The sequence below is a fragment of the Petaurus breviceps genome, unplaced genomic scaffold (genome assembly GCF_028583685.1).
Source record: "Petaurus breviceps papuanus isolate PSGF00001 unplaced genomic scaffold, PetGlider_PUasm1.0 38, whole genome shotgun sequence".
In the NCBI taxonomy this organism is placed as follows: domain Eukaryota; kingdom Metazoa; phylum Chordata; class Mammalia; order Diprotodontia; family Petauridae; genus Petaurus; species Petaurus breviceps.
In genome coordinates this window covers 78175633-78202390 of record NW_027186304.1, presented here as the reverse complement: position 1 = coordinate 78202390, position 26758 = coordinate 78175633, and the positions used below count along the sequence as shown (strand labels likewise).

The 26758-nt window shown below is 34.8% G+C and overlaps 1 protein-coding gene across 1 annotated transcript in view; it reads left to right on the top strand.

Annotated features, from left to right (window-relative positions):
- The first annotated feature begins 1941 nt into the window (after positions 1-1941).
- ARFGEF1 (ARF guanine nucleotide exchange factor 1) overlaps positions 1942-26758 on the top strand; it is a 124970-nt gene continuing 100153 nt past the window's right edge. Inside the window, exons 1-6 of the mRNA XM_069099547.1 lie at positions 1942-2014; positions 2695-2851; positions 3956-4102; positions 17196-17375; positions 21697-21973; positions 24704-24819. Of these exons, the coding sequence (XP_068955648.1) occupies positions 17337-17375; positions 21697-21973; positions 24704-24819 (432 nt within the window). The 5' untranslated portion in view covers positions 1942-2014; positions 2695-2851; positions 3956-4102; positions 17196-17336. The remainder of the gene's footprint in view (positions 2015-2694; positions 2852-3955; positions 4103-17195; positions 17376-21696; positions 21974-24703; positions 24820-26758) is intronic.

Genomic DNA, 26758 nt, shown 5'->3' with positions numbered 1-26758 from the left:
TGCTTTTCCCTCCAAATAAAAGGATTGCCATCTTTAGGTTGGTCTCAGTTTTTGCATAATCCATAGTCGCTTTAACCAGTGTCCTTATCTCTGCCTTCTGACTTTATAGAAATATTACTCTTGGGGAGGCTAGGTGGCTCAGTGAATAGAGCACCAGCCCTGGAGTCAGGAGGACCTGAGTTCAAATCCAGTCTCAGACACTTAACACAAAGCTAACTATGTAACCTTGGGCAAGTCACTTAACCCCAATTGCCCTCCAAAAAAAAAGAAATATTACTCTCTGTTTTGTTTAATCTTTCATTCTGCTATTGCTACTCTTTTGTTAGCCTCTCCCTTTTTTCCTTTGGAGCTTAAGTAAAACCCAAATCCCTGTTACTACATTTATTGACAATTACTGTTATTGAAAAGTATTTTGCACTGTTTGGCAGAAAGAATGTCCAAAAATAGGACATATTTTATCATCAGAATTTGTCATTTTGTATAAAATATCATAAAGCATCTTATTCTTTTCTCATGAGATTGAAAACTCTGAAATTCTAATTTGTGCCTTCTTCATTTATTTCCTAGACTTTTCTAATATGCTCAATGTCAATCTTTAAAGAAAAGTTTTCTGCATTGGATTCTTGATTTGCACTTTAAAACCCTAAACTTTCTATTTCTTTAGAAAGGTTATATAATTTATACGTAACATACAAATATGTGTTTGTAACTAAGAAAAATGGAGGAATTGGATTTAATTTCTACATTTTTTTGTGTGTGATTGGGAAGCAATATAGTTCATACTACTTTTAAAGTCTTGATACTTTGTACCAAAAAAAAAATACACCACACACAATGCCTTAGATATGGTAGTTACTTAATACCTTTGCTGAATTTGAAATTGAAGAGAAAAATACCTGTCACACATGTCCTTTTCCATCACAAAAAACTAGTTAACTTTAAGAGAACTTTGATTATGAGAAACAGCAGCTTACTTCAAATGTTTTATCTTACATTTTATTTTAGCATGTACAGTATTTAAAGATTATTAGCTATTTTATTGATACGTTTTTGAACATTTTTTAAACATTTGACTTTATTCAAATAATCTATTTTTGTGGTTGCAAGTCTTTTAAAAATGTCATGTTTCTGAGCTTTACCTTATTGAAACAGAATAGCTATTGCTTGTACCAATCATTATCATCTCAATAAATCATGAAGTAGCATTTATCAATCAGTGATCATATATTAAATACCAACACTACGATATCCCTGCCCTGTCTGTGCACTGATTTATCAGACTCTTAATCTTAAAAAAAAAATACTTGGACTAATCATTGAGGCTCTCCCAAGCTTTAAATGTGATGCTTTTCTGTGTAAAGTGTACCCACTATGCTCTGAGAAGGGGATACAGAGGAGTGATGATGCTTAGTTAGCATTTTTTAAGGTACTGATAACTATTTGTTTGTAGAGCCAGGAAACTAAAATTTTACTCATTTCTCTGAAGTATATTATTTGGGGGTTTTTTGGTAATTTTTTTTTTTTATTTTAGACTTAAATATAGAATGAGAAAGAAAAAAAAACTTCACCCTGTACACAGCAGACTATGAGAGATGATTCAGTATAAAATAGTAAATTTACATTTCAAGAAAAACTATATAATAAATACTACACATTGTTTCCAGAGATGCCTAGCTTTGCTTCCTTGATTTTTTTTTGTTTTCTGCTCTGTAATTTTTATTTTTAAGCAATTTTAACAATTTTTAACAGTTTTAAAATTTACATTTGCAGTATTCATAATTGCTTGTGTGTAATATCCTAAACAGCCTACATTTTAGCTTATCTACTTATCCACTCAAATTGAATCATAGCTTTCAATGTTTGTGTGACTGAGCTACAATTTCCATCTTTTGTAAGAATTTAAATTATAAGTTTTTCTGATATGTTTACTCTAGCCATGTACTTATAAATCTAACTTGTGTTTTTTTATATATATATTTGCAGAGGAAATAAAAGCTGAAACTGAAAAACAAAGGTTAGTGACTTTTTTTTTTACTTACTAAACATAATTTGGTGTTTTTTGTAAATCTTAGCTAAATTATTAACTATTTTATAAAAAATTAGCAGGATTTACTTAAGCTAGCATGGTTTCTACATATGATCTCTATAGATCATATTATATATATATATAATCTATATGTCTTTTAAAAAAAAGTAATTGTGCGATAGTAAAAATTTTTTAAATCCTTTATATTAATATTGCCAGTAATAGACGTACACAACTCTACATAAGCTTATTTTTACACTTCTATATCACATCTTGAGAATTTTTTTCCTCAAAGTGTTTGAGTCGTTTTAGAAAATATATTATATTTCTTTGCGACTAGTGACCTATATCTGTTAGTGTTACAGTTTCTTGAAGGCTTTCTAATTTATCTAAGGACAAGTAAGGTAGTTTATATTTCTTAAACCCTTCTGACATAGAACTGGTTAAATGTAAGAGAATCATTTTCTACTTGGAAAACTTGAATTTTGGAGAAAAGACAAAACACGGGAGCCAGAAATGTGGTTCTAGTCATGGTTTTACCACTTAACTTGTTGTATGATCTTGTCATTTAACTTCTTTGAATCTATGTTTTCTCATCCGTAAAATGGTAGATGATCACTAACTCAGTTTAATACCTATATCTAATCAGAATATTCTTTTTTGTTTAGTCCCCCTCATGGAGAAGCAAAAGCTGGTTCAAGTACTCTTCCTCCGGTGAAATCGAAGACTAGTTTTATTGAAGCAGATAAATACTTTCTACCATTTGAGCTGGCATGCCAGTCCAAATGTCCCCGGATAGTTAGTACATCCCTAGATTGTTTACAGGTTTGTATAAAATAGTGTTACCTAGAGTCTATCAGTTTTAATTGTGTATCCAAAACACCAACCACAACTGATGGTTCATACTGCTTTCATTTGCTGTAAAGGACAATTAGCACATTTTCAGTAGCAACAGCAAAATTTCATTTATAACTATAAATAGCCCATTGATTAACTGAAATAAGACAAAATCTTGATTACTGGTATCTCTAGTAAAAAAATATTGACTCAACCTACAACACATCTATGAAGCACAGTAAGAAATTGAACAGTTGTAAAATTCAATACATACTTACTCAAAGATAGTAATGGTTCAAGTAAAGGTGTAGTATCTAGAACTTTTATTTTTGAGAATGGTGTTAGTTAGCCTGGCATAACCTCTCAGTGCTTCAGGTAACTCCATAAGATGATGAGATATAGATCCACATTGATAGAGGGAGTTTGTGGACTGAGAGTTCTGCCCACAGTGACAAAATTTAGACCCCAAAAACTGATACATTAATATGTAAAATGCTATAGCCCTTGCGTAGAAATCAATCTTTCAGGAAATGCTCAGTCCGAATTTAGGCCAATTAAATCCATTAAGATATGATGGATTTCAATTTAAATAGAAAAACAAAATTTGCTTGCTCTTCTGGTTCAGAGTTTTCAGAGTACCTTCTACTAGGTTTTAAGCATTATTCATTGTAATTCTCGCAAATGGAGATACTTTTATATGTGTACTACACCAGTAGAAATAATTATTTCAAAATATATTGACATTTCAGTAGATAGAAATACCATGATGAAGATAAAAATTTTATAAATAATATTATCTTTTGCCAAAGTATCTGAAAACATCCTGCCTCCTATCCATACTGATTAAGGAAAGCTGAGAAAATTATTTAACTTCTGGATGCCTCAGGCAATTCCCTGGGACTTATCAGCTAAGTTATAGATGGATATTTGCTTGTGGCTGAAATGCCCCATGATGAGAAATCACAGATCCTTCCAGAACATAGCACCTTGAAGTTGAATGATTAGCTAATAATAATGAGAGTATATGTATGTAATTCATAAGTATTTTAACTCCTTATTGAGGACTGATAATTGTCTTTTTTCCTTCTCCAGAAACTTATTGCTTATGGACACTTAACTGGCAATGCTCCAGATAATACTACTCCTGGCAAAAAATTAATTGATAGAATTATTGAGACAATATGTGCCTGTTTCCAAGGTCCTCAAACAGATGAAGGGGTCCAGTTGCAAATAATAAAGGTAATTGGTTACATAAAGCTAATTGAAAAATTAACACTTGCATTTGAGGATTACTACATTGGAATCTTACCATAATGCTATCCATTATAGGCAAGATTTCAATATGTTAGCTTCTTTTTAGGCAGCCTTCAACCCATTCTTGGACCATTTAGTTAATCTAGTACCAAGAAGTCCTTAGTACAAGGTACTCTCACTTTTAAGGCCCTTAGCAATCTAATAACACTTTGGTATAAATGAAACTTCTCTTCAAAACTGAAATGTCAGAGATGCCCCCCTCACTCAGCCCAATTTCTCTATCTCTTGGTTCTCATCTCTGTCCCTTGACACCTTTTCCCCTTCCCCAGCTTCCATCCTGCTCCTCACTTGAGAAACATATATACTCCATTCTCACTCCCTTACTTCTACTCCTAGAGCCTCTGATCTAGGCTATAGGGGCTATCACCAGTGAAAGTTTCATTCCCACTGCCTAAAACATAATTGGGGAATTCCTGGTCTGGTGCTTATTAGCACAGTGCTTCATACATAGTAAGTGCTCAATAATTGCTAGTTGATTGAATGACTAGTCTTACTACCAGTGCCTACAGTTAAGTGAAATGTATTTTTTGGCATCCAGAACTGGTAGCACTCTTGTTCTTATGCAAAAATATGTTCCTAGTAGTAAATGATGGTTAGATTCAGTATTTCTATTTGCATATTATTTCAAATTATAACAGAACCTTAATCTTTTATAGAGCACTCGGATACATTTATCTTATGGAACTTAACCCTTTAGAGCAATTGCCATTCTGGCAATGCTTACTCAAAATAATGCTTCTAAATGCGTCAAATAAAATACATAAATTTCAAAGGAAACCAATTATATTTAAATGTAAGGAGTCTGCCCCAAAAGTCTCAGTGAATTAATCTATTAAGAGTTTAGAAATACATCGAGATTTTTGAGAAAATATTTTTAAATTTTTTTCCCCAATTTATTAAATTATTTATTTTATTATTTATTTGTTTTCAGCGTTCACTTCCAAAAGTTTTAATTTTTCTCTCCCTCCTTCCCCCCTCCCTTCCCAAGATGACTTGCAGTCTGATTTGGACTTTACACATACATTCCTATTAAGCACATTTTCACATCAGTCATGTTGCATAGAAGAATTATAATGAATGGAAAAAACCATTAGAAAGAAAAAAATAAATAAAACAAAAAAGGAAATAGTCTGCTTCGCTCTGCATTCCAACTCCATAGCTCTTTCTCTGGATGTGACTGGCATTTTCTATCATGTGTCCATTGGAATTGTTTTAGGTCCTTGCGTTGCTGAGAAAGACTAAATCTATCAAAATCAGTCCTCAGATACTGTGGCTATTACTGTGTACAATGTTCCCTTTCTGCTCCCCCCACTCAGCATCAGTTCATATAAGTCTTTCCAGGTTTCTCTGAAGCTTGCCAGTTCATCATTTCTTATAGCACAATAGCATACCATTACATTCATATACCACAACTTGTTTAGCCATTCCCCAATTGATGGGTATCCCCTCAATTTCCAGTTCTTGACTACCACAAAAAGTGCTGCTATAAATATTTTTGTACATGTGGGTCCTTTTCCCATTTGTATGATCTCTTTGGGATACAACCCTAGAAGTGGTATTGCTGGCTACATTTTTATAGCCCTTTGGGCATAGTTCCAGATTGCTCTCCAAAATGGTTGGATTAGCTCACAGCTTCACCAACAATGAATTAACATTCCAACATTGCCATATCCTCTTCAACATTTATCATTTTCCTTTTTAGCCATGTTAGCCAGAACAATATTTTTAAAAATAAATTCAGAGACTTAAACCTCCTGCTTTAGAGGTAGATTTGATAGGTATTATCATCTTGATTTTGTAGATAAAGAAAATTGAGTCTCAAAGATATTGTGAGTTACCTAGTTATAGTAATTAATAACATTTTGAATCTTAGAGGCAGCTACCATAGTGTATATAGAACTCTGGACTCAGAGTCAAGGAGGTTTGGGTTCATATCTCAATGTTGATATCTACACAATTTTATGACTATGAACAAGTCACTAACCTCTCTGAGCCTCATTTTCCACATCTGTAAAACAGAAAGTATTATTTGCATTACCTACTTCATGAGAAACACCATTAGATAGGTGATAGACTCAAGAAGATTTCCATTCAAATCTTACCTCTGACATTCTTAACAGTATTACCATGGGCAAGTCATTTAAATAGCTTCAATACCCCAGGCTATTCTCTGGGACCAGAAATTGTAGTTGGCTTTGCTAATCTCCCTGGTCAGGGGGGTTTCCACACCAAGGATTCCACATACTCAAAATCACAGATCCAGATCTACTTATTCCAAATCTCTTGCTGTTTCTGCTTCATCATACTGACTTCCTTATGTTTTTTACAAATGTAACTGGCTAGGCTTTGACTGCTATCTTTTTGTCTTTAGCATGTGGTATTTTAGCTTCTTTTGTGGTAACTACTTGGCCCCAGTTAAGCTTTTCTTGAATTCTGTCGCTTTCTTCTTTTTAAAAATCAACAGCTGTTTAAACAGGATGAGTTGAAAGTACTGTAATTGCACATAATACCTTTTCATTTTTATCCTCTTAATTTTTAGATTTACTTTGACCTTTGTTCTAAGAACAAAGTTGGTCAACCAGTAAACATTCATTAATCACCTGTTGTGGTCCCTGCCCCTCACTAAGTGCTGGGAATACAAGGAGAAACAAAAGAAGGTCTCTGCCCTTGAGGAGCTCATCATCCAATGGAGGGAGGGGTCGGCCTGCTAATGACTAAAGCTGTGATAAAGCTGTGTTCGGGATTAATTCGAAGTAATCAGCCTAGAGAAGGCAGCAAAACCAAGAGGCATTAAGAAAGGTTTCCTGTAGAAAGTTTTTTCTGTGGCTTGAAGGAAGTCAAGGAAACCAAGATGCAGAGATGAGGAAATAGTGCATTCCAGGCATAGGAGACGGCCAATGAAAGTGCTTGGGGCTGGGAAATGGAATATCTTGTTTGAGGAAGGGCATTGTTATTAGGGGGAAGGGGGGAAGGAAGCACTGGTATGAGATTTAAGAAGATTGGAATGGGGAGGGGAGGTTAGTTATCAATTACTTTGAACAGAGAATTTCTATTTGGTCCTAGATGAGATATGGAAGCACTGGAGTTTATTAATGGGGGATATGACATAGTTGGACCTGCATTTTAGGAAAATCACTTTGGTAACTGAGTAGAGTGTAGATTGGAGTGGGGAGAGACTAGTTGTAGTTAAATTAACCAGTAGGTTATTCAGTAGTCTAGGTGTAAGGAGATGAAAGCCTATACTAGGATGTTAGTAGTATCTGAGGAGAGAAGGTGGCATATTTGAGAAATGTTACAAAGGTGAAATTCATAGGTCTTGGCAATAGATCATATATGGCAAGGGGGTGGTGAGAGAGAATGAGGAATCAAGTCCTAGTGACTGACAGGATGGTGGTACCTTCTGCAATAAAAGGAAGCTTTGGAAGAAGAGAGGATTGGAGGGGAAAGAAATTAGTTCAGTTTTGGACATGTAGAGTTTATGATGTCTGTAGGGCAGAGAGGTTTATAACTGGATAGGTAGATTTGGCAATCATCAGTGTAAAAATAATAAGGGAATCCATGGGAGCTGGTGTGATCACCAAGGGAAATAATATAGAGGAAGAAGAAAAGAGGGCCCAGGTCAGAGTCCTGTGGGACACTGATGCAGTTAATGGATATGACCCATGTGAAAATCCAGCAAAAGATACTGAGGACCAGGCAAATAGGTAGGAGGAGAGCCAGGAAAAAGTGTTGTCCTGGAAACGTAGAATGGAGTATCAAGGAGGAGAAAGTGATCAACAGTGTCAGTGGTACAAAGAGGGCAAGAATGATGAGGACTGAGAAAAGGCCAATAGATTTTGCAATTATTGATAACTTTGGAGAGAACAGTTTTGGTTAAATGATAAACATGAGGAAGAGAGTAAAAGAAAGGAGAGAAAGTAGAGGCACCACAAAAGGTAGAATGATAATGGGAATGAATAGATCATTTAAGGGTCTTTTGCATATGTGGGAGACCTAGGCATGTTTGTAGGAGTAGAGAAGCAGGTGGATAAGTGAGAAAGTGGGAATGATAGAGGATACAGTCTGCTGGAGGAGATGGGATAGAATGGGAGCAACTGTGCGTGTAGAAGATTTGGTTTTGGCAAAGAGAAGAGCTAGCTCGTGTGAAAGAAGGGTGGAGGTGGAAATAGCAAAAGAAGGCATCTGGGTGATATTAGATGAGTGAAGAAGGCACTCCAAGCGGATGACTCAGTGCTTTTCTGTAAAATAGAAGACGAAGTTCTCACCTGAGAGGGTAAGGGGATCCATGAGAGCTTCCAGAAGTGATGAAAAGGTTTGGAAAAGCCAGTATGGTAAGGGGGATCGTGGGTTAATTGGAGGTATAAAAGGATTGCCTAGCCAAAGTAAGGACCAAGCTGAGGTTATGTAACATATGTTTGTTGTCCAAGGCAAGACATTTCTGAAATTTTTCCCTATCTTCATTCATTAGCATGTGTTTAGGAGCAAAGAAAACAGATAGTGGGAGTGATCCAAGGCTGAGACATGGCACGTTTGGTGATAATGATAATGGGGCAGAAGATTGCAGAGAAGAGACAATAATAGAGTTGAACTGGTTCAACAAGGGGTCAAGGTGGGGAAAGGAGGAAATGATGGCTAGTGCATTCAATGATGACTCAGTATTACTGGACTAAGTTCACGAGTATATCCTTTAAGACCCTGAGATAACTTCCATACTACATTGAGATAGCATTTTAAGCAAGAAATAATACCTCACATTTGAATGATACAAGAGTTCCATAGAGGATCTATCCAATGTGTTATTCATGTTCCTTTTGTTCTTTAAATGTTTCACAGATTTGGTTCTTCTAAAATTATAGTGTTTCATGATTTGCAACTGTGTATGTTTACCAGGATAATCTTGATATTAAAACAATGTAGCTTGGCACCATTGAAAGTGTTTTATAATCTCTCATATCTATCCAGCCTGCTCAGTTCATTGTCTGTGATTCAGTATAAAAGTAAATGTGTGCTGAACCAACTCTATGAGTTGCTCATCCAAACTCATAATCTCAGAAGGAAAAACACCACCACCATATACCTGTTTTCTTTTTTTCCTGTCTGGATAGTTCAGTCTTTTGAATGGCTTTGGCTTTCATTAAGGAAAACTTACAGTATTTTAAATATATATATATATATGGGGATTTGATAGAGTCAGTCTGGACCTTGGTATAATCAGTAAACAAATACAAATCAGAATGTCTAGAAAACCTTGTCATCTGTAGGAAACCTTTCTTCCTCTTGCATTTTATTCAAGACATATTTCGTTTGTTAGTACCTTCAAAAAGTGTGATATTGGTGAACACATTTGGCAATCTTCATGCTTTATGTCTTAACTTAATACTCAGAGGATCTTCAAATGATATCATCTTTGTGGCTGTGTCTATGCCAGGAATTTGTGTGACCTTATAGATTCATGGAATACAAAGCATTATGATAAGCAGTATCTATATAAAACTTATCAGCAAAAACTATCATCTGTAATGGATTATTGATAAAGCTAGAAGTCTTCCCAGTAAGGTCAAGGGTGAAGCAAGGATACCCATTATCACCATTTTTATTCAAAATTGTACTTGAAATGTTAGTTATAGCAATAAGAGAAGAAAAAGAAATTGAAAGACTTAAAATAGACAATGAAGAAGTAAAACTATTACTCTTTGCAGATAATATGATGGTATACTTAGAGAATCAACTGAAGAACTAACCAATTGAAAAAATAAACAGCTTTAGCAAGGTTGCAGGGTATAAAATAAACCCACATAAATCGTCAACATTTCTATATATTACCAACAAAGTTCAGCAGCAAGAGATAGAAAAAGAAATTTCGTTTAAAATTACTGTAGATAATATCAAATAGTTGGAAGTCTGCCTGCCAAGACATATCCAGGGACTATACAAACACAACTATAAAATACTTTTAATACAGATAAAGTCATATCTAAATAATGGGAAAAATATTGATTGCTCATGCCAAATAAGAAAAATGACAATTCTACCTAAAATAATTTATTTTTTCAGGGCCATACCAATCAAAACTACCAAAAATAATTTTATAGAGCTAGAAAAAGTAAAAACAGACTTCATCTGGAAGAACAAAAGGTCAAGAGAATTAATGGAAAAAAATGTGAAGGTGGCCTATCTGTACCAGATCTCAAACTATATTATAAAGTGGTAATCATCAAAACTATCTGATAGTGGCAAAGAAATAAGAGAGATAGGTGGATCAGTAGATTGCATTAGGTACACAAGACAGTAGTAAATGACCATCATAATCTAGTGTTTGGTTGGTGTTTGACCCAAAGACTCCAGATTTTGGGACAGGAACTCACTATTTGACAAAAACTGCTGGGAAAACTAGAAAATAGTATGGCAGAAACTAGGTATAGACCACTGCATACCAAGATAAAGTCAAAATGGGTACCTAATTTAGACATAAAGGGTGATACCTTAAGCACATTAGGAGAGCATAAACAAAACCAGTGCAAACAAGAGTAGAAGGAAAGGAGAATGCTGGGAAACACTTTTTATAGAAGGTGTCTCTGATAAAGGCCTTATTTCTCAAGTATACAGAGAATTGAGCTAAATTTATAAGAATACAAGTCATTCCCCAATTGATAACTAGTTAAAGGATATGAACAGGCAGTTTTTCGAGGAAGAAATCAAAGCTATCTACAATCATGAAAAATGCTCTAAATTATTATTGATTAGAAAATTGCAAATTAAAACAACTCTGAAGTACTGCCTCACACTTATCAGATTGACTAGCATGACAGAAAAGGAAAATGATAAATTGTGGGAGGGGAATGTGGGAAAATTGGAAAGTATCTGATGCTCCTTTAGTGGAGTTGTGAACTGGTCCAGCTATTCTGGTGAGCAATATGGAACTATGTCCCCAGGGCAATCAAGTTGTGTTTGCCCATTGACACAGCAATATCACGATGACTAGGTATGTATCCCACAAGAGATTTTTAAATGTAAAGGACCTATTCATGCAAAAATATTTATAACAGCTCTTTTCAGTGGTGGCAAAAGATTGGAAATTGAGGGGATGTCCGTCAGTTGGGGAATGGCTGAACAAAATTTGTGGTAAATGAATGTAATAGAATGCTGTCGTGCTATAAGAAATGATGAGCAGGTTGTTTTCAGAAAAACCAAGAACTACACAAACTGATGGAAAGTGAAGTGAGCAGAACCAGGAGAACATTGTATACAGTAATAGGAACATTGTGCAGTGATCAACTGTGAATGACTTACCTATTCTCAACACTATAGTGATCGAAGATATTTCTGAAGGACTGAGGATGAAAGTACTGTCTATACCCAAAGAAAGAACTGATAAAGTCTAAATGCAGATCAAAACATACTGATTTTCACTTTTTTGTGTCTTTTTTTCTTTTGGTCTGTTTCTTCTTTCATAACTTGACTTAAGGGAAATATGTTTTACATGAATATATATATATGTAAAACCTATATCAAATTGCTTACATCTTAGGAAAGGGGGAGATAAGAAAGGGAGAAAATTTGGAATTCAAAATAAAAATGAATGTTAAAAATTGTCTTTACATGTAATTGGGAAAAAATAAAATGTTTTTTTAAAAAGATAAAACTTGGAAAGAAATCTCCTGGGGTCCTGGAGGCCTAACAGTGCCAGCTCTTCCCCCCAGAAGCAAGGTGTTACAATTACCTGTATACAGGGCCTTAGCTGACCTTGTTCAGTATCCTAAAGGATGCGTGCGAACAACTACCTCAGCAGCCAGCAACTTCATTGAAATGTTTGTTGATGGTCAACCTGTCATGCTGGAACCTGGAACCATGGTACTCCAGGCATGTGAGAAGGTTGGCATACAGATTCCTTGATTCTGTTACATAAAAGGCTATCAGTTGCTAGAAACTGTAGGATGTGTCTTATGGAGATAGAAAAGGCCCCTAAAAAGTCCCAAGATGGGAATTTTTGACGTCCCAAAGAACAGCAGCATCCAACACACTACACCATTACTCAGACCCTGATGGCCCAAGGGTTTGGGGGTACCTAGATTCCTAACTAACCTGAAAGGCAAGAGAGTACCCTGTAGATCTAGTACACTGAACCTCAATGATCTGGAGGTTTGGTGGGTAGGGGCCAACCCCTCAAGAAGGATGTCAGCACAGGAATCTAAGGAAAAGCCAACCTATACAAATGCATAATAGAGAGCTGAGCTGGCCCTGACACAGAACCCCACTTCAGGAACTTAGGCTGGAGAGATAAATAAATCAAAGAAAACATCAACCAGTATTAGAAATTATTATAACACTAGAGATTGCCAAGAAGTGATTACATACATAACAACTATAAATAGTGACTTAATGAAAAAAATGAACTTTATGTAAGGATTATATGAATACCTAAAAGAAATGAAGCAAGAAATAACAAGTGAAATAAAAATTCATGGAGAATTGAAAGGAAAATAAATAGCTTAGAAGTGAAAGTTTTAGACCTTAGTCGAGAAATGTACTTCCTGAAAACCAGACTAGATCAAATCAGTAATTCCATGAGATAGCACAAAATAAAATCTAACATGTTATAAAAAAATGTTTTATTTAGAAAACAGGCCACAGAAATATAATTTAAGAATCATTAGGATGATAGCTAAAAAAATAAAATTAAGTGGTAAGAGAGGAAGGTACTGAGAGAAAGAAAGGGAGAGGTAAAATGAGGTAAATTATCTCACATAAGAGACAAGAAAAAGTTTTTACAGTGGAGGGGAAGAAGGAGAAGGTGAGGGGAGTGAGTGAACCTTACTCTCATCAGAATTGGCTTAAAGAGGGAATAATACACACTCAATTAGGTATTGAAATCTTATCTTACCCTACAGGAAAGTAGGAGGGGAAGGTGATAGATAAGAAAATCCGGGGAGGATGATGGAAGGGAGGGCAGATTGGGGAAGAAGGTAGTTGGAAGCAAAATACTTGAGGAGGGATGGAGTGAAAGAGAATAGAATAAATGGGAATAGGATACAGGGAAATACAGTTATCAATAATAATCGTGAAAAAATTTTTGAAGCAGATTTCTCAGATAAAGGCCTCATTTCCTAAACATATAGAGAACTGAGTCAAATTCATAAAAATGAGAACCATTCCCCACTTGATAAATGATATGATGTTTTCAGATGAAGTAATCAAAGCTATCTGTAGCCATATGAAAAAAATATTCTATCTCAATATTGATTGGAGGAATGCAGATTAAAACAATTCTGAGGTACTACCTCCTATCTTTTAGATTGGCTAGTAGTACAGAAAAGGTAAATGGCAAATATTGAAGGGGATGTGGGAAAAAAGAGACTTTAATGCACTGTTGGTGGAACTGTGAACTGATTCAGCCATTCTGTAGAGCAGTTTGGAACTATACCCAAAAGACTATAAAACCATTCATAATAATACCCTTTGAACAAGCAGTATTACTACTCGGTCTTTACCCAAAAGAAATAAAAAGCCAAAAAAGAAAAGGACCTATATGTATAAAAAATATTTATAGCAGCACTTCTGTGAGGGCAAAGAATTCAAAATTGAGGGGAGTGCCCATCAATTGGAGAATGGCTGAACAAGTTGTGGTTTGTATAATGATGGAATACTACTATACTATTGGAAATGATGCACAGGATGCTCTCAGAAAAACCTGGAAAGACTTGCATGGACTGAGGATGCAAAGTAAAATGTACTGTGCACAAAGTAACAGCAGTATTGTAAAATGATCAATTGTGAATGATGTAGCTATTCTCAGCAATACAGTGATCCAGGACAACTCTGAAGGACTTATGAAGGATGCTGTCTATGCCCAGAGAAAGATCTGATAATGTCTGAATACAGATTGAAGCATAGTATTTTTTCTTTATTTTTCTTGAGGTTTTGGGGCTTTTTTTTTTTTTGGTCTATGTTTTCTTTCACAACATGACTATTATGATATATTTTGCAGACTACACATTAATAACCTATATCGAATTGCTTGCCTTCTCAATGGGGGCGTGGGGAGGGAGGAAGGGAGAGAATTTGGAACTCAAGAGTTTTAAAAATGAATATTAAAAATTGTTTTTACATGTAACTGGAGAAAAATAAAATGCTAAATTTAAAAAAAATCTGAAATTCTTTACAAAATCAAATGTTTTCTTATAATCAACAAGAGGTATAGTGGGCAGAGCCAGTCTTGGGTTAAAGCTCAGCCTCTGACACATAAACACTTTCCCTGTGACCCTGGGAAAGTTGCTTAACTTCGTTCCCCAGGCAGTTGAGAGGATCTCTAGTGGGAGAGGGAGTTTCCATACTAATCCCTCCCTAAAGCAATGTAATTCCCAGTTGCTGGCTGAAAGAGACTGAAATGACAGAAACTTTTATTTTTTTTAATCTCTCTTGAGTCAGTTGGGGTAATGTACATGTTATAGGCATATTATCCCCATTTTGACTATCAAAATGAGACAAAAAGAGACTAAATGACTTGCCCAAGATTGCACAGCTAGTGAGTTAACTAACAGTCAGGAACCAAACTCGGGTCATTTGACAAGTCCAGTGTTCTTCCCACTTTTCCACGCTTCCTTTTTATATTTTGTATTAAATGATCTCTTATATAGTAGCCTAGAAATGCTATTAGCAATATATAACATAGTTTCTTTGGAAAAACAAATTCTAGCTCCCAAATAACTGGTTTACAGACAAACTTTTGGAATACAATCCTTTGGTAATGTTGGGGACTACCTGCAGTGTTACTAAAAAGAGGTCTCCACATTTAGGAATCTGGAATAGTGAACTACTTTAGTTTAATTACACATTGTAAGTATTAGATAAATGCTTAATAAATGAATGTGTAGACACCTTGGAGTTTAAAAAAAAATGCAACCGAAGTGCTCCCAGTTTTGTACTAGCCAGCATGCACAAAATATAGCTACCATGTTATTATTAGTGAATCTTTGGAGGGAAGTTAACTTGCTTTTAGATAATTTAGTAAAATCTGTTGCTTGTCAAAAGTGTTCCACTAAACTATTGGAGAAGATTGTATTACTTTATAGAAACAGCTTTCTATAGAAATAACATAGCTTTTTGGAAATGTATCAATAAATGGTCTTAAGCATCAGTTATGTAAACCAAGTATATCTGGCACATGTATGCCACTCAGTTTAAACCTTGAGTATTTCTCATTAATAGAATTTCTGGTCTTGAGAATCATTGTAATTATTCATTTAATTCATGGGTTTTTAACCTTTTTTGTGTCATGGACCTCTTTGGAAGTCTATTGAAACTCATGGCCTTCTCAGAATAATGGTTTTAAATGCATAAAATAGAATACACAGGATTACAAAGGAAACCACTTATATTGAATTATAATTATAGAAAAAAAAATTTAAGTTGATAGACTCCAGGTTAAGACATCTTCATCTAAAATCAGCCTCAGACACTTAACATTAGCTGTGTGACCTTGGGCAAGTCACTTAACCCCAATTGCCCTGCCTTCCCCCCTCCAAAAAAAAAAAAAAAAGACATCCTCATCTAAATGCTATTAAGAAAACTAATTTTTGCCACTATTTCTTCTTTATCTGCATCAAGGCTAACTTCATGCACCAAAAATACGTATTATGTCTTTGTATACTTAACTGTGTTATATATTGTGTACCAGTAGAGTGATAGAGACCTGAGCCAATTTCTCTTATCAGCTTGAAATCTGAAGCAAATAACCACAGGCAAAAATATAAAAGATATATAGTAAATAAAGATAAAATTTAAGCTAAATATAATAGTTTATATTTTAATGATGTTTCATAGTTTGCACACATATCAGATTCTTTGGCATCTCATTTGATCTTCTTATCCCTGTTTACTAGTTTATAAACTATGATTCACAGATATTAATACTTGTCTAAGGTCACATAGTTATGACAAAGTCAAGGACTGGGACCCCAGGTATTCTGATTTCTATTCAAGTACTTTTTTCCAGTATACTACATTGCTGCAAAAAGAATTAGCACCTGTGGAAAAGACTTGCATTAGGTCTTTATTGTATGTCATAATTAATTTTTTCCTGCTATTATTTTCACCTATAATATATATTAATCTATGTAATAAATTAGTGCAATTCAATTCATCAGATATTTGTTGAACACTAATGAATGTGACATCAATGTGGGCATTCTGGGGGATTAAAAACAAAGAAGATTCTTGGTCAAGCATTTGTTAAATGTGTGCTAGGCACTGTACTAAGTATACTCAAGATGCTTATTGGCTAGTAGCAGAAAAGAAAGCTTCACAATTATAACACAAGCCTGAACATAAGTGCCTCAAGAGGCCTAGTCACAGTATTATAGGGTAATATAGCATTGTTCTGTGTCACACACACATAAAAGTCTGAGGTTCTTTTTGTGGGGTAATGTGGTAAGGAAAATGAAACCTTGTGGATCTTGTCACCTTTTGCTTTAAGCTTATCTTGCCATGAGTAATTAAATCAATATCTCACATCACATTGTCTAACACTGACTATGGTGGTTAAGGTGTGTGGTGGAAAAAAGGCTTAATTCATAGCTGCTATTCTCTCCCAAATAGTGAGTGTGTGAAAAGTTTCCTATTGCTTAAAAACATAGTCATTTTTTATGGACTCTTCAGTTTTGGCAGTCCTTCCTTTTTGCCTCGTAGGTTGTGTCTTTACTTGAGAGTACAACGTATTGTACTTTTGTAAGAGAAAGATTTATGAGAGAGTCCTTTCCCTTGAAAACATAGCATGTATACCTTGATTTAAGAAAACTTAATATATCCGTTTTACAGTGGGTAAAATAGGCTAATGATTATTTTATTGAAGAATTTCCCAAATTCATTATACTGCAATTGATTCCCTGCTACTTTTCAAAATTAGATCTATTGCAGTTTTAAAGCTTAATTTTCATACAAAAGTATTATATGTAAATTGTTTTATGCAATAACTTTAAGAGAAAGAAAACCATCGTTTTAATGATATACTTTATTTTTTTAGGCTTTGCTTACCGCAGTAACATCACAGCACATAGAAATTCATGAAGGAACTGTGTTGCAAGCTGTAAGAACATGTTACAATATATATCTAGCAAGCAAAAATCTAATCAATCAGACAACAGCCAAAGCTACTCTTACTCAAATGTTAAATGTTATATTTGCACGTATGGAAAACCAAGCAGTAAGTATTGAAATTTTATTATGATAATTTTATAAATGTGCAACGTGACCCACATGCCAAATATAGGCAATAAATAAAAGTGATACACACCTGTTATTCTTTATTAGCTTCATATATATTCATAGAGATGATCTGTCATTTATAATTTAATGGTTGACTAACTCATGACTTTGGATAAATCTTGTTTTCTGTTGAACTGCAAATAAAATAGGAATTTTATTTTATGTTCCTCATAGTAGTGGCTAACTTTGAGGTTCTTGAATAAATAAATGTGGGTATAACAGGGTTGTTGTGAGGATAAAATGAAATATCACATAGAAAGCATTTTGTAAACCGTAATGCACTCTATAAATGCTTAGCCATTATTCTTAAGAATAATAATGACACTTATTTTTACTGTTTTTATTATAAATGAGCTATTCTTTGATTTTTGCAAATTGTAACAATAAAATATGAGCCAATAATAACTTGTCAAGATGCCTTGTGGGTTAGATAACCCCCATTTTAAAGATATGAAAACATTTACTTCCTCAAAGGTAAAGTGACTTGTCTATAGTTATACAGCTAATTTAATCTTGGAGCCAAAACCTGAATCTAGGCCTCCTGACTGCAAGTTCAGTGTTTTTAATACTACATTATGCTCCCTTTTCAAAAAAGATACATTTCTATAGTGATGTTTCATCTAAAATTAATGGAACATTTTATTTTCAATATATTTTATACCACTTAAAAGCATTTTTCAAATTTTATAGTGTATGTAGTACAGAAGTTTAAAGATATATCTTTTTTTTTATCTCGGGGATGCTTACTCACAATGGGGAAAATGAAGGGTCAGTGAAGCAATATAATAGTATTATGAGAAGAAAGAAATAGACATTCTATTCATTCACAGGAATGTGAATTTTAAGAACAGGATATATGGCCCTATAAGCAAAATAAATTATGAAAATCTATACTTCAGTTATAGTCAGTTTTAACAAATGGATATGGGAGGGAGCAGAAAAGAAGTTGGAGACAGTTAACTTACATATTGGTCAAAGTTTTATAAGGATAAGATGTAATTCATTTTCTAATTTTCGTAACAATAAATGAAGTCTTTTAAATAGAAAATTAATGAACAGCTAATGATAGTAAGCAAAATAGTAAGCAGTGAAAAGGGAAAAAACATGTTTATAGACAGATAACCAGTTAATCCCAATCATCCTAATAGTGCTAAAGAGTGAAATTGGAGATCAAAAGAAAAAAGCAGAAGACATCATATCCCTCCCAAACGAAATTATTTTGTATTTTACTGCATGCATATTTTTCATTTACGTATATGAACATGTTGTTTACCCTAATAGAACATTAATCCTTTGAGGGGAAGGACTGTCTCACTTTGGTATTACATCCCACTCAGTAATCAGTTAAATGTTTATTAAGCACCAATTAATACGCTAGGCATTGCTAGGCTCTAGAGATTCAAGTAACAAAGAAAGAAACAGTACCCACTTGACAAGGAACATTCTGTTGGGGAAGATAACAGATATGTATGTAATGATATACAGTATAACTATAAAGTTAAGAAATGCAAATATAGGGGTGGCCAGGTAGGACAGCGAGTAAGAGCACCGGCTCCAGTGTCAGGATGACCTGGGGGATCAAATCCAGGCTCAGATACTTAGCACCACACCCAGAAATAACTGGCCTTGTAACCTTGAGCAAGTTACTTAACCCCAATTGCTTAAAAAAAAAAAAGAAATGCAAATATATACAAGGTACTATGGGAGGGAGTGCACTAGCATTGTGGAGGGATGAGGAAAAGCTTTATGCAGGTGGTGTTTGAGTTATTTTTTTCAAAATAGAGGGACTCTCTGAGGCAGGGGTAAGGAGGGAGGTCATTTCAGGCATTTGGGACAGCTAGTGTAAAGGCATAGGGAGACAAATGGAAGATTATTGATGAAAGACTTAGAAGTCCATTAGTTTGGCTGGATCACATAGTGTGGGAGGAAAGGTAAGAAATAAGCTAGAAAGATAAATAATAGGCCAGGTTGTGGAGGATTTTGGAAGCTAAATAGAGAAGTTCTTATGTTTTATCCTAGAGGCAACAGGAATCCACTTGTGTTGGTTGCATAAGGGAATCATTTGGTCAGATCTATACTTAAGGAAAATTGCTTTTGGCATTAGTATACAGGAAGGAGTGGAGTGAGAGCATTGTAATAATATGTGAGAAGTGATGAGGCTTTGAATTAAAGTGATGGCTGTGTTAATGGAAAGAGAGTCAGATTCACAATATATTACAAAGGTAGAAAGCAGGATTTAACAACTGATTTTATGTATAGGGTGAGAAGGGGTAAGGAATTGAGGATATTGCCAAGATTATGAACCTGGGAGACTGGACTGAGAATAGTGCCTTTCACAGATACAGAAAGGTTTTGAAGAGGGGAGGATTTGGAAGGAATTAGTTTAGTTTTGGACATGTTAAGTTGATGATGTTTGTGGGATGTCCATTTTGAAACATCTGTTAGCCCTTGACATGACTGAAGCACGGGAAAAAGATTAGGACTTGTGTGTATATGTGTGTAGATTTATACATACATGTGCAGAGATCAGTCATCTGCAAAGAGATAATAGTGAAACCTATAGGAACACATGAAGTTATTAAGAGTATAGAGGGAGGAGAGGAGAGAAACTAGGATGGAACCTTTAGGAACACCTGGAGTTGGGTGGGGTAATATGGATGATGAGGCAGTAAAAGAGACTAAGTAATAATCAGATAGGTATGAGGAGAACTAGGCAAAAGTAATGTCTCGAAAACCCAAAAAGGGGAGAATACCTAGAGAGGGTGATCAGTAGCGTCAAACGCAGCAAATAGATCGATGGGGATTGAAAAAAGGTCAGATTTGACTATTAGGAGAGGGGCTTAATAAATGCTTATTGATTGATTAATTAGATAGTGAGAACCAAAAAGACTGGAATGATGGTACAACTAAAATGAAATATAAGTATAAACATAAAGTTCTATACTTAGATTTGTTGTTGCTGCTGTTTCCTTTGTAATGCTATATGTTTTATTTTATGAACTTAAAAAGATTACTCTGAGGAGTCCATAGATTTTACCAGACTTGCTAAAGAAATCCCTGACACAAAAAAGATTAAGACTCCCGCCCCCCGCTCAAGGTAATTTCTTCTCTAAGAAAGATCAAATCAATTCACTTTCTTTTTTTCCCCTAATTTTATTTCCATTCCCAAATTCTCTTCATCCTCTCCCTCCCCATTGAGAAAGAAAACCCACTGCAAATACAAAGTCATACAAAATGAATTCCCACATTAACTATGTCCAAAAAAATTTTTTTAAGTGACAAAAGAAAGAAAAGAACATGCTCCCTTCACTCTGAGGCCTTCACTTCTCTCTCTGGAGGTAGATAGCATGTTTGATCACAAGTCTTTTGGAATTGTGATTGGTCATTGTATTTATCAAAATTCCTAAATCTTTCAGAGTTGATCGTTATTACAATACTGTGTTATTGTATAAATTGTTCTCCTGGTTCTGCATTCTGCTCACTTCATTCTTTATCAGTTAATACAAGTCTTCCCAGGTTTTTCCTGAAACCATCCCCTTCATTCTTCCTCACAGCACAGTAGTATTACATGAAATTCATATATTAAGCCATTCCCTAGTTTGTGGATATCCCCTTAGTTTCCAATTCTTTGCAACCATGAAAAGAGTTTACATAAATATTTTTGTACATAGGGCTAATAGCTTCTATTAGGCTAATATGGCTAATAGCTCCATAGGGAACTAAATGTTTGTGGAGGGAATTCTGGTATGAGTAGAAGTTTTAAGTAGATCAGCCAATCAGGGTCCTTCCCAAGTTCTTATAATTTGTCTATATTATAGCAGGAGCTAGATCTTAGAAATTATCTAGTTCAACTATCTCATTATTCCTTTAGAAAGAGGCTCAAAGAGGTAATGATTTGCCCTGTGATACCTAGCCAAGTAAGCTTTAGTTCTGGGACTCAAACCCAAGTCTTCTCATTTTAAGTCTAGGGCTCTTTCTACTTAACTGTTAAGTATTCCATATTTGCTTGAAGTTTAAGAAAAAAACAAAACCTAGTAGGAGCACCAATTCAGTTATTCCTCTGGCATATTTTAAATGTTTTGCTGTTATGCTGATAGTCACATAATTTTAGTTTGCAATTTATGAGTGAAGGTATAAATTTATCATTTCTTGCTAAAGTTTATTGTTGACCAAACTTTGTTTTCTCCAAATTCTAAATAATTTAATTTTAACAATACTTTAGACAGTGCATGGCAGTTTTTCATACTTCATGTTTTCAGCTACAGGAAGCCAAACAAATGGAGAAAGAAAGACATCGTCAACATCATCATCTGTTACAATCCCCTGTAAGCCATCATGAACCTGAATCACCTCAGCTGAGACATCTGCCACCTGGGACTGTTGATACTTTGCCCCAAGAACATGAAGGGGATCTTGAGCCCCACACAAATGATGTGGATAAGAGCCTTCATGATGACACAGAGCCAGAAAACGGATCTGACATTTCCAGTGCAGAGAATGAACAAACTGAAGCTGATCAGGCCACTGCTGCAGAAAGTAATCTTGTTGTGAAAGGGAATTTGAGGGAAGCATGTGGGGAGGGGTTAGAGTGTGTTTCATGAGTAGAAAACACTTCTCACACTTGGAAATGGTGAAGAGATTTTAGGGAAAAAATAAGACTGTAAGATGGTATGAAGTACAAAATAAGGCAAATTTTATCCCAGGCAAAGAAATTAATATGTGCTATATAATAATTCCTAAAGAATATAATAATTCCTAAAGAAGTCTTCAAATACTTATTAAATTCTGTGGAACTTTTACTCTACTGGAATGGATTCACTGCAAATAGCCAGACGATAGTAACTTTTGCCCAATACAGTTGTCATGAATCACTACGTTCATGAGAAATGTAAATAGCATGTTGAGGTGCAAAAAGTAAAAAATCAGGAAAATGCTAATTACAGATATATGATGGGACTTAGTTAATTTTAAATTTTTTCTTCAGTTAATGCAGCTGCCCTACTCAAGGAAAATTTCCATTTCTATTCTTGAGACCTTCTATTCTAGAATCAGATCAAGTATCTCACTGCATGAATAGGTCTACCTAGTAAATATATTGATTCTAATTTTTCTCTCTACACTTTGACATTTTGACGTATATGCTTGGATAGAAGATTAGCTTTTATCCTATTGCTACTTTCTACAGTTTCAGCCTGACTGCTTAAACATTTGCTCTTAGCAGACATTACCTAGTTCTATAGTTAAAAGATCAACTTTTATACCATATTATGTGGTATAGAGACAGTGTTGTGTAGTTGTAGAGTCAGGAGAACCTGATTGCAAGTCCTATGGATGACAAATACTGACTATGTGACCTTGGGCAAGTTACTTTATCTCTCAGTGCCTTCCCCCCATCTCCTACCACCAGCTATAAATTGAAACACAGTTGTAAGGATTTGCTGAGGAGGGAGGGAGCAGAGTTCTCACTGAGAATTTAATGAAATCACTGGTCCTGACCTCAGAAAATTGTGCTATCAACTGTGGATTATATGCTTAATCTTTACTATGAGTCAGAGCAGTAATATGACTTTCAGAATGACATATCAAAATAATTTTTTATTGCTTATTGAAAATGGTTATATTTAAATATAATTCTTAGGGGCGGCCAGGTAGCACAGCGAGTAAGAGCACCGGCTCCTGTGTTGGGATGACCTGGGTTCAAATCTGGGCTCAGACACTTAGCACCACACCCAGAAATAACTGGCCGTGTAACCTTGAGCAAGTTGTTTGCTTTAAAATAAATAAATAAATATAATCCTGGGAATTCACACTTCTTATAGCTAAATAGCATTGTATATAATGTTTGACTTCCTTAGTTTATTCCTAATCAACCCCTTCCATATGCCGAACACATTTTGAAAATGGACTGTATCATCCCACCCATTGATTTGAAGGGCCAGCCTTTATTATTAGAGCTGGGTTCTCCATGCAAATTTTAATTAATTTAGGAAGTAGTTATTGTACCTCTCTTATGTGCAAAGGGCTATATAGAATACAGAGTTAGAGAAGACATGACTATCTGGGGAATGAAGGTAGTTATTATGACTGAAGATTTTTACTTCCAGGACCTAATATAAAATAAAAATTCCATTTATCCCTGTAACTCTTAGAATAGATGATGTTAGAATTTTAAAGTAATATTTACTATGTTAGTCTAAAAAGTGAATATTCCACCCTTTATGATCAATAGTAGACTGTCATTCTTTTAGCCATACTGTAATGTTACACAAAGAACTTTTTCATAAAACTACATTAATTTTTCACTTATTAGACCTTTGACAACTTCAGCCACCTGTAATGTGACAGGAGAAGAAGACTTCAAAATGATGAAGAACATAGCTATTGCAAAACCTACTATTCTAAGGCTTATTAACTTGGAACAGGGTGTAGAATAAGTTCTCTTTAACTTAGTTATCTGCTTTCCTCTGGATAGTATCATTTCATTCTTACTTACTACAGGCAGTAGTTAGGTGAACTAAACAGTAAGGTAGATGAAGTGGGGGAGGAAAGAACTGTTGGAATTTATACAGGGAATAAATTATAGCTGAAATATATGTATATGTGTGTGTATATGTATCTATATAGCTATATCTATATAAAGGAAGTTGATGCATGAGGTAACAATGACTAAAAAGTAAAGTCATTTAGTGTTAAGACACCTCAAATATACCCTGAGGGCATATTATAATCCAGCATAATACTGTTATAAGTGACCAGTTTGCATCATCCAGAAAAGGTTGAAAGTTGACCCCTGTATTCTGTTTATAAGGAAGAAAATTGTAATTGAGTTTCCCAAGTCACACTCCAATTATTTTTTAAAATATTTTGATTCTTATAGGGATACAGGAAAAAATCTTCCTACAATGATAGATATAAATTAATTCACAACTTATCCAGCAAGCATTTGTCAAGAAAATTCAGTGTTCTGAGTCTGGCTTAGGTATTAGGCCTTACTGTAGCAGAATTGGAGAGGAAAAACATTTTTAAGACCTTAAAGTCCATAATTTTAATTAATTTAACTTATCATTTGAAGTTAGTATTCTGTCCATTGTTAAGTATTAGTTACATCCTTTTTGTGTGCCTATTTTATGTCTTGCCTACATTAGATTATATCTGTGTTTCAAAGTATAGCTAACCTTTTAAATCTGCTCTTTCTGATATATAACATGACTGAAAATCAATTTCTAATACTTAAAGTAATATCTTTTTAATTTCTTTATTTTAAAGCATTATCTAAAAGTGATGGATTATATGATGGAGAAAACAATGACTATGAAGATAAGGCGCAAGATATTGTGCAGAGTATCGTACAAGAAATGGTGAACATAGTTGTTGGAGGTATTGTACTTTAAACTAGCTTTTATGTAAGTTATCTCTCTGGAACTTCATTTGATTAGAAAATATTTTTATAATTATGATAACTATAAAAATTAAAATATTCCAATTTGTTATTCTGGTGATAATTATTGATCCATCAAGGAGAAATGAATTACACATCTTTAAATATCCCATCCTTTTCTCCTCTTACATGTTGTTATTTCTCCTTCATTCTTTTTTTTTAATGCTTTATTAACTTCTGATTTACATCATTCGTTTCCGCCAGATTTTGAGTTAGAAATTTTCTCACCGTTTTCCCCCTACCCACCGCCCCAAAATAGCAGTCCCACAGGATATCCCCTCCTCCAGTCTGCTCTCTACCATATTTTCTCCCGTACCCCATATTTCGACTTTTCCAATGGATCTCTATGCCTCAGTGCCTGTATATCTTATTTCCCAATTACATGTAAGATGGTATTAATAATAGTATATATATATGTATACTCACACACACACATATATATATTTGAATATTTGATTTTAAAACTTTCAATTCCAGATTCATTCCCTTCCTTCCTTGTCACCCCCCCCTTACTGGGAGGATAAGCAGTTCAGTATTTAATTCCTTATAGGTTGTACATGTGTGGCTAATGCAAAACAATAACATAGTAGATATGTTGTAAAAGACTGACTATATTTTCCTCCCTCTTATCCCACCTCCCACTTGTTCTATTCTCTACTTTGATCCCATCCCTTTTCAAAAGTGTGTGCTCCCAACTTCCCTCCCCCCCAGCCTGCCCTATCTTCCATCATCTCCTCCTCTCCTCCCCTTCCCCCCCTACTCTCCTGGAGGGTGAGATACCCTATTTAGTGTGTATTTCACTCCCTCCTCAAGCCAGATTCAATGGGAATAAGATTGACCCATTCCCTTTTGCCTTCCTATTCTTCCCCTCCATTGTAACCATTTTCCCTTGTCTCTTCTGTAAGAGATAGTTTACCCTAATCTGTCTCTCCCCATCTCCTCTCATTATATTCCTCTTACCTCTTAATTTCACCTTTTAAGTATCATCCCTTCCTGTTAAATCGGTCCTGTACCCTCTATCTATGTATACCTGTAAACATATATACACACATTCACATATGTGTTCATAATGCCCATATACCCACATATATAGACATATATATGTATAATATATATTTCTAATCCCTTCAACTACTGAGAAAAGTTTCATAAGTTACAATTATTGTTTTTCCATGTAGGAATGTTAATAGTTCAACTTTGATAAGTTCCTTATGATTTCTTTTCCCTGTTTACCTTCTCATGCTTCTTTGCTTCTTGTATCTGAATGTCAAATTTTCTATGCAACTCTGGTTTTTTCAGCAAGAATGCTTGAAAGTCCTCTATTCCACTGAATGACCATATTTTCCCCTGAAACATGATACTCAGTTTTGCTGGGTAGGTGATTCTTGGTTTTAATCCCAGCTCCTTTGCCCTCCGGAATATCACATTCCAAGCCCTTCGATCCTTCAGTGTAGAAGCTGCCAGATCCTGGGTTATCCTGATTGTGTTTCCACAATATTCAAATTGTTTCTTCCTGGCTGCTTGTAATATTCTCTCCTTAATCTGGGAATTCCGGAACCTGGCTATAATATTCCTAGGAGTTTTCTTTTTAGGATCTTTTTCAGGAGGTGATCAGTGGATTCTTTCAACCTCTGTTTTGCCCTCTGGTACTAAAACATCAGGGCAGTTTTCTTTGAGAACTTCCTGGAGGATGCTTTCTAGGTTCTTACTTTGGTCATGGCTTTCAGGTAGTCCAATAATTTTTAAATTATCTCTCCTGGATCTATTTTCCAGGTCAGTGGTTTTTCCCATGAGATATTTCACATTGCCTTCTATTCTTTCATTTGTTTGGATCTGTTTAAGAGCATCTTGATTTCTCATAAAGTCATTAGCTTCCATTTGCT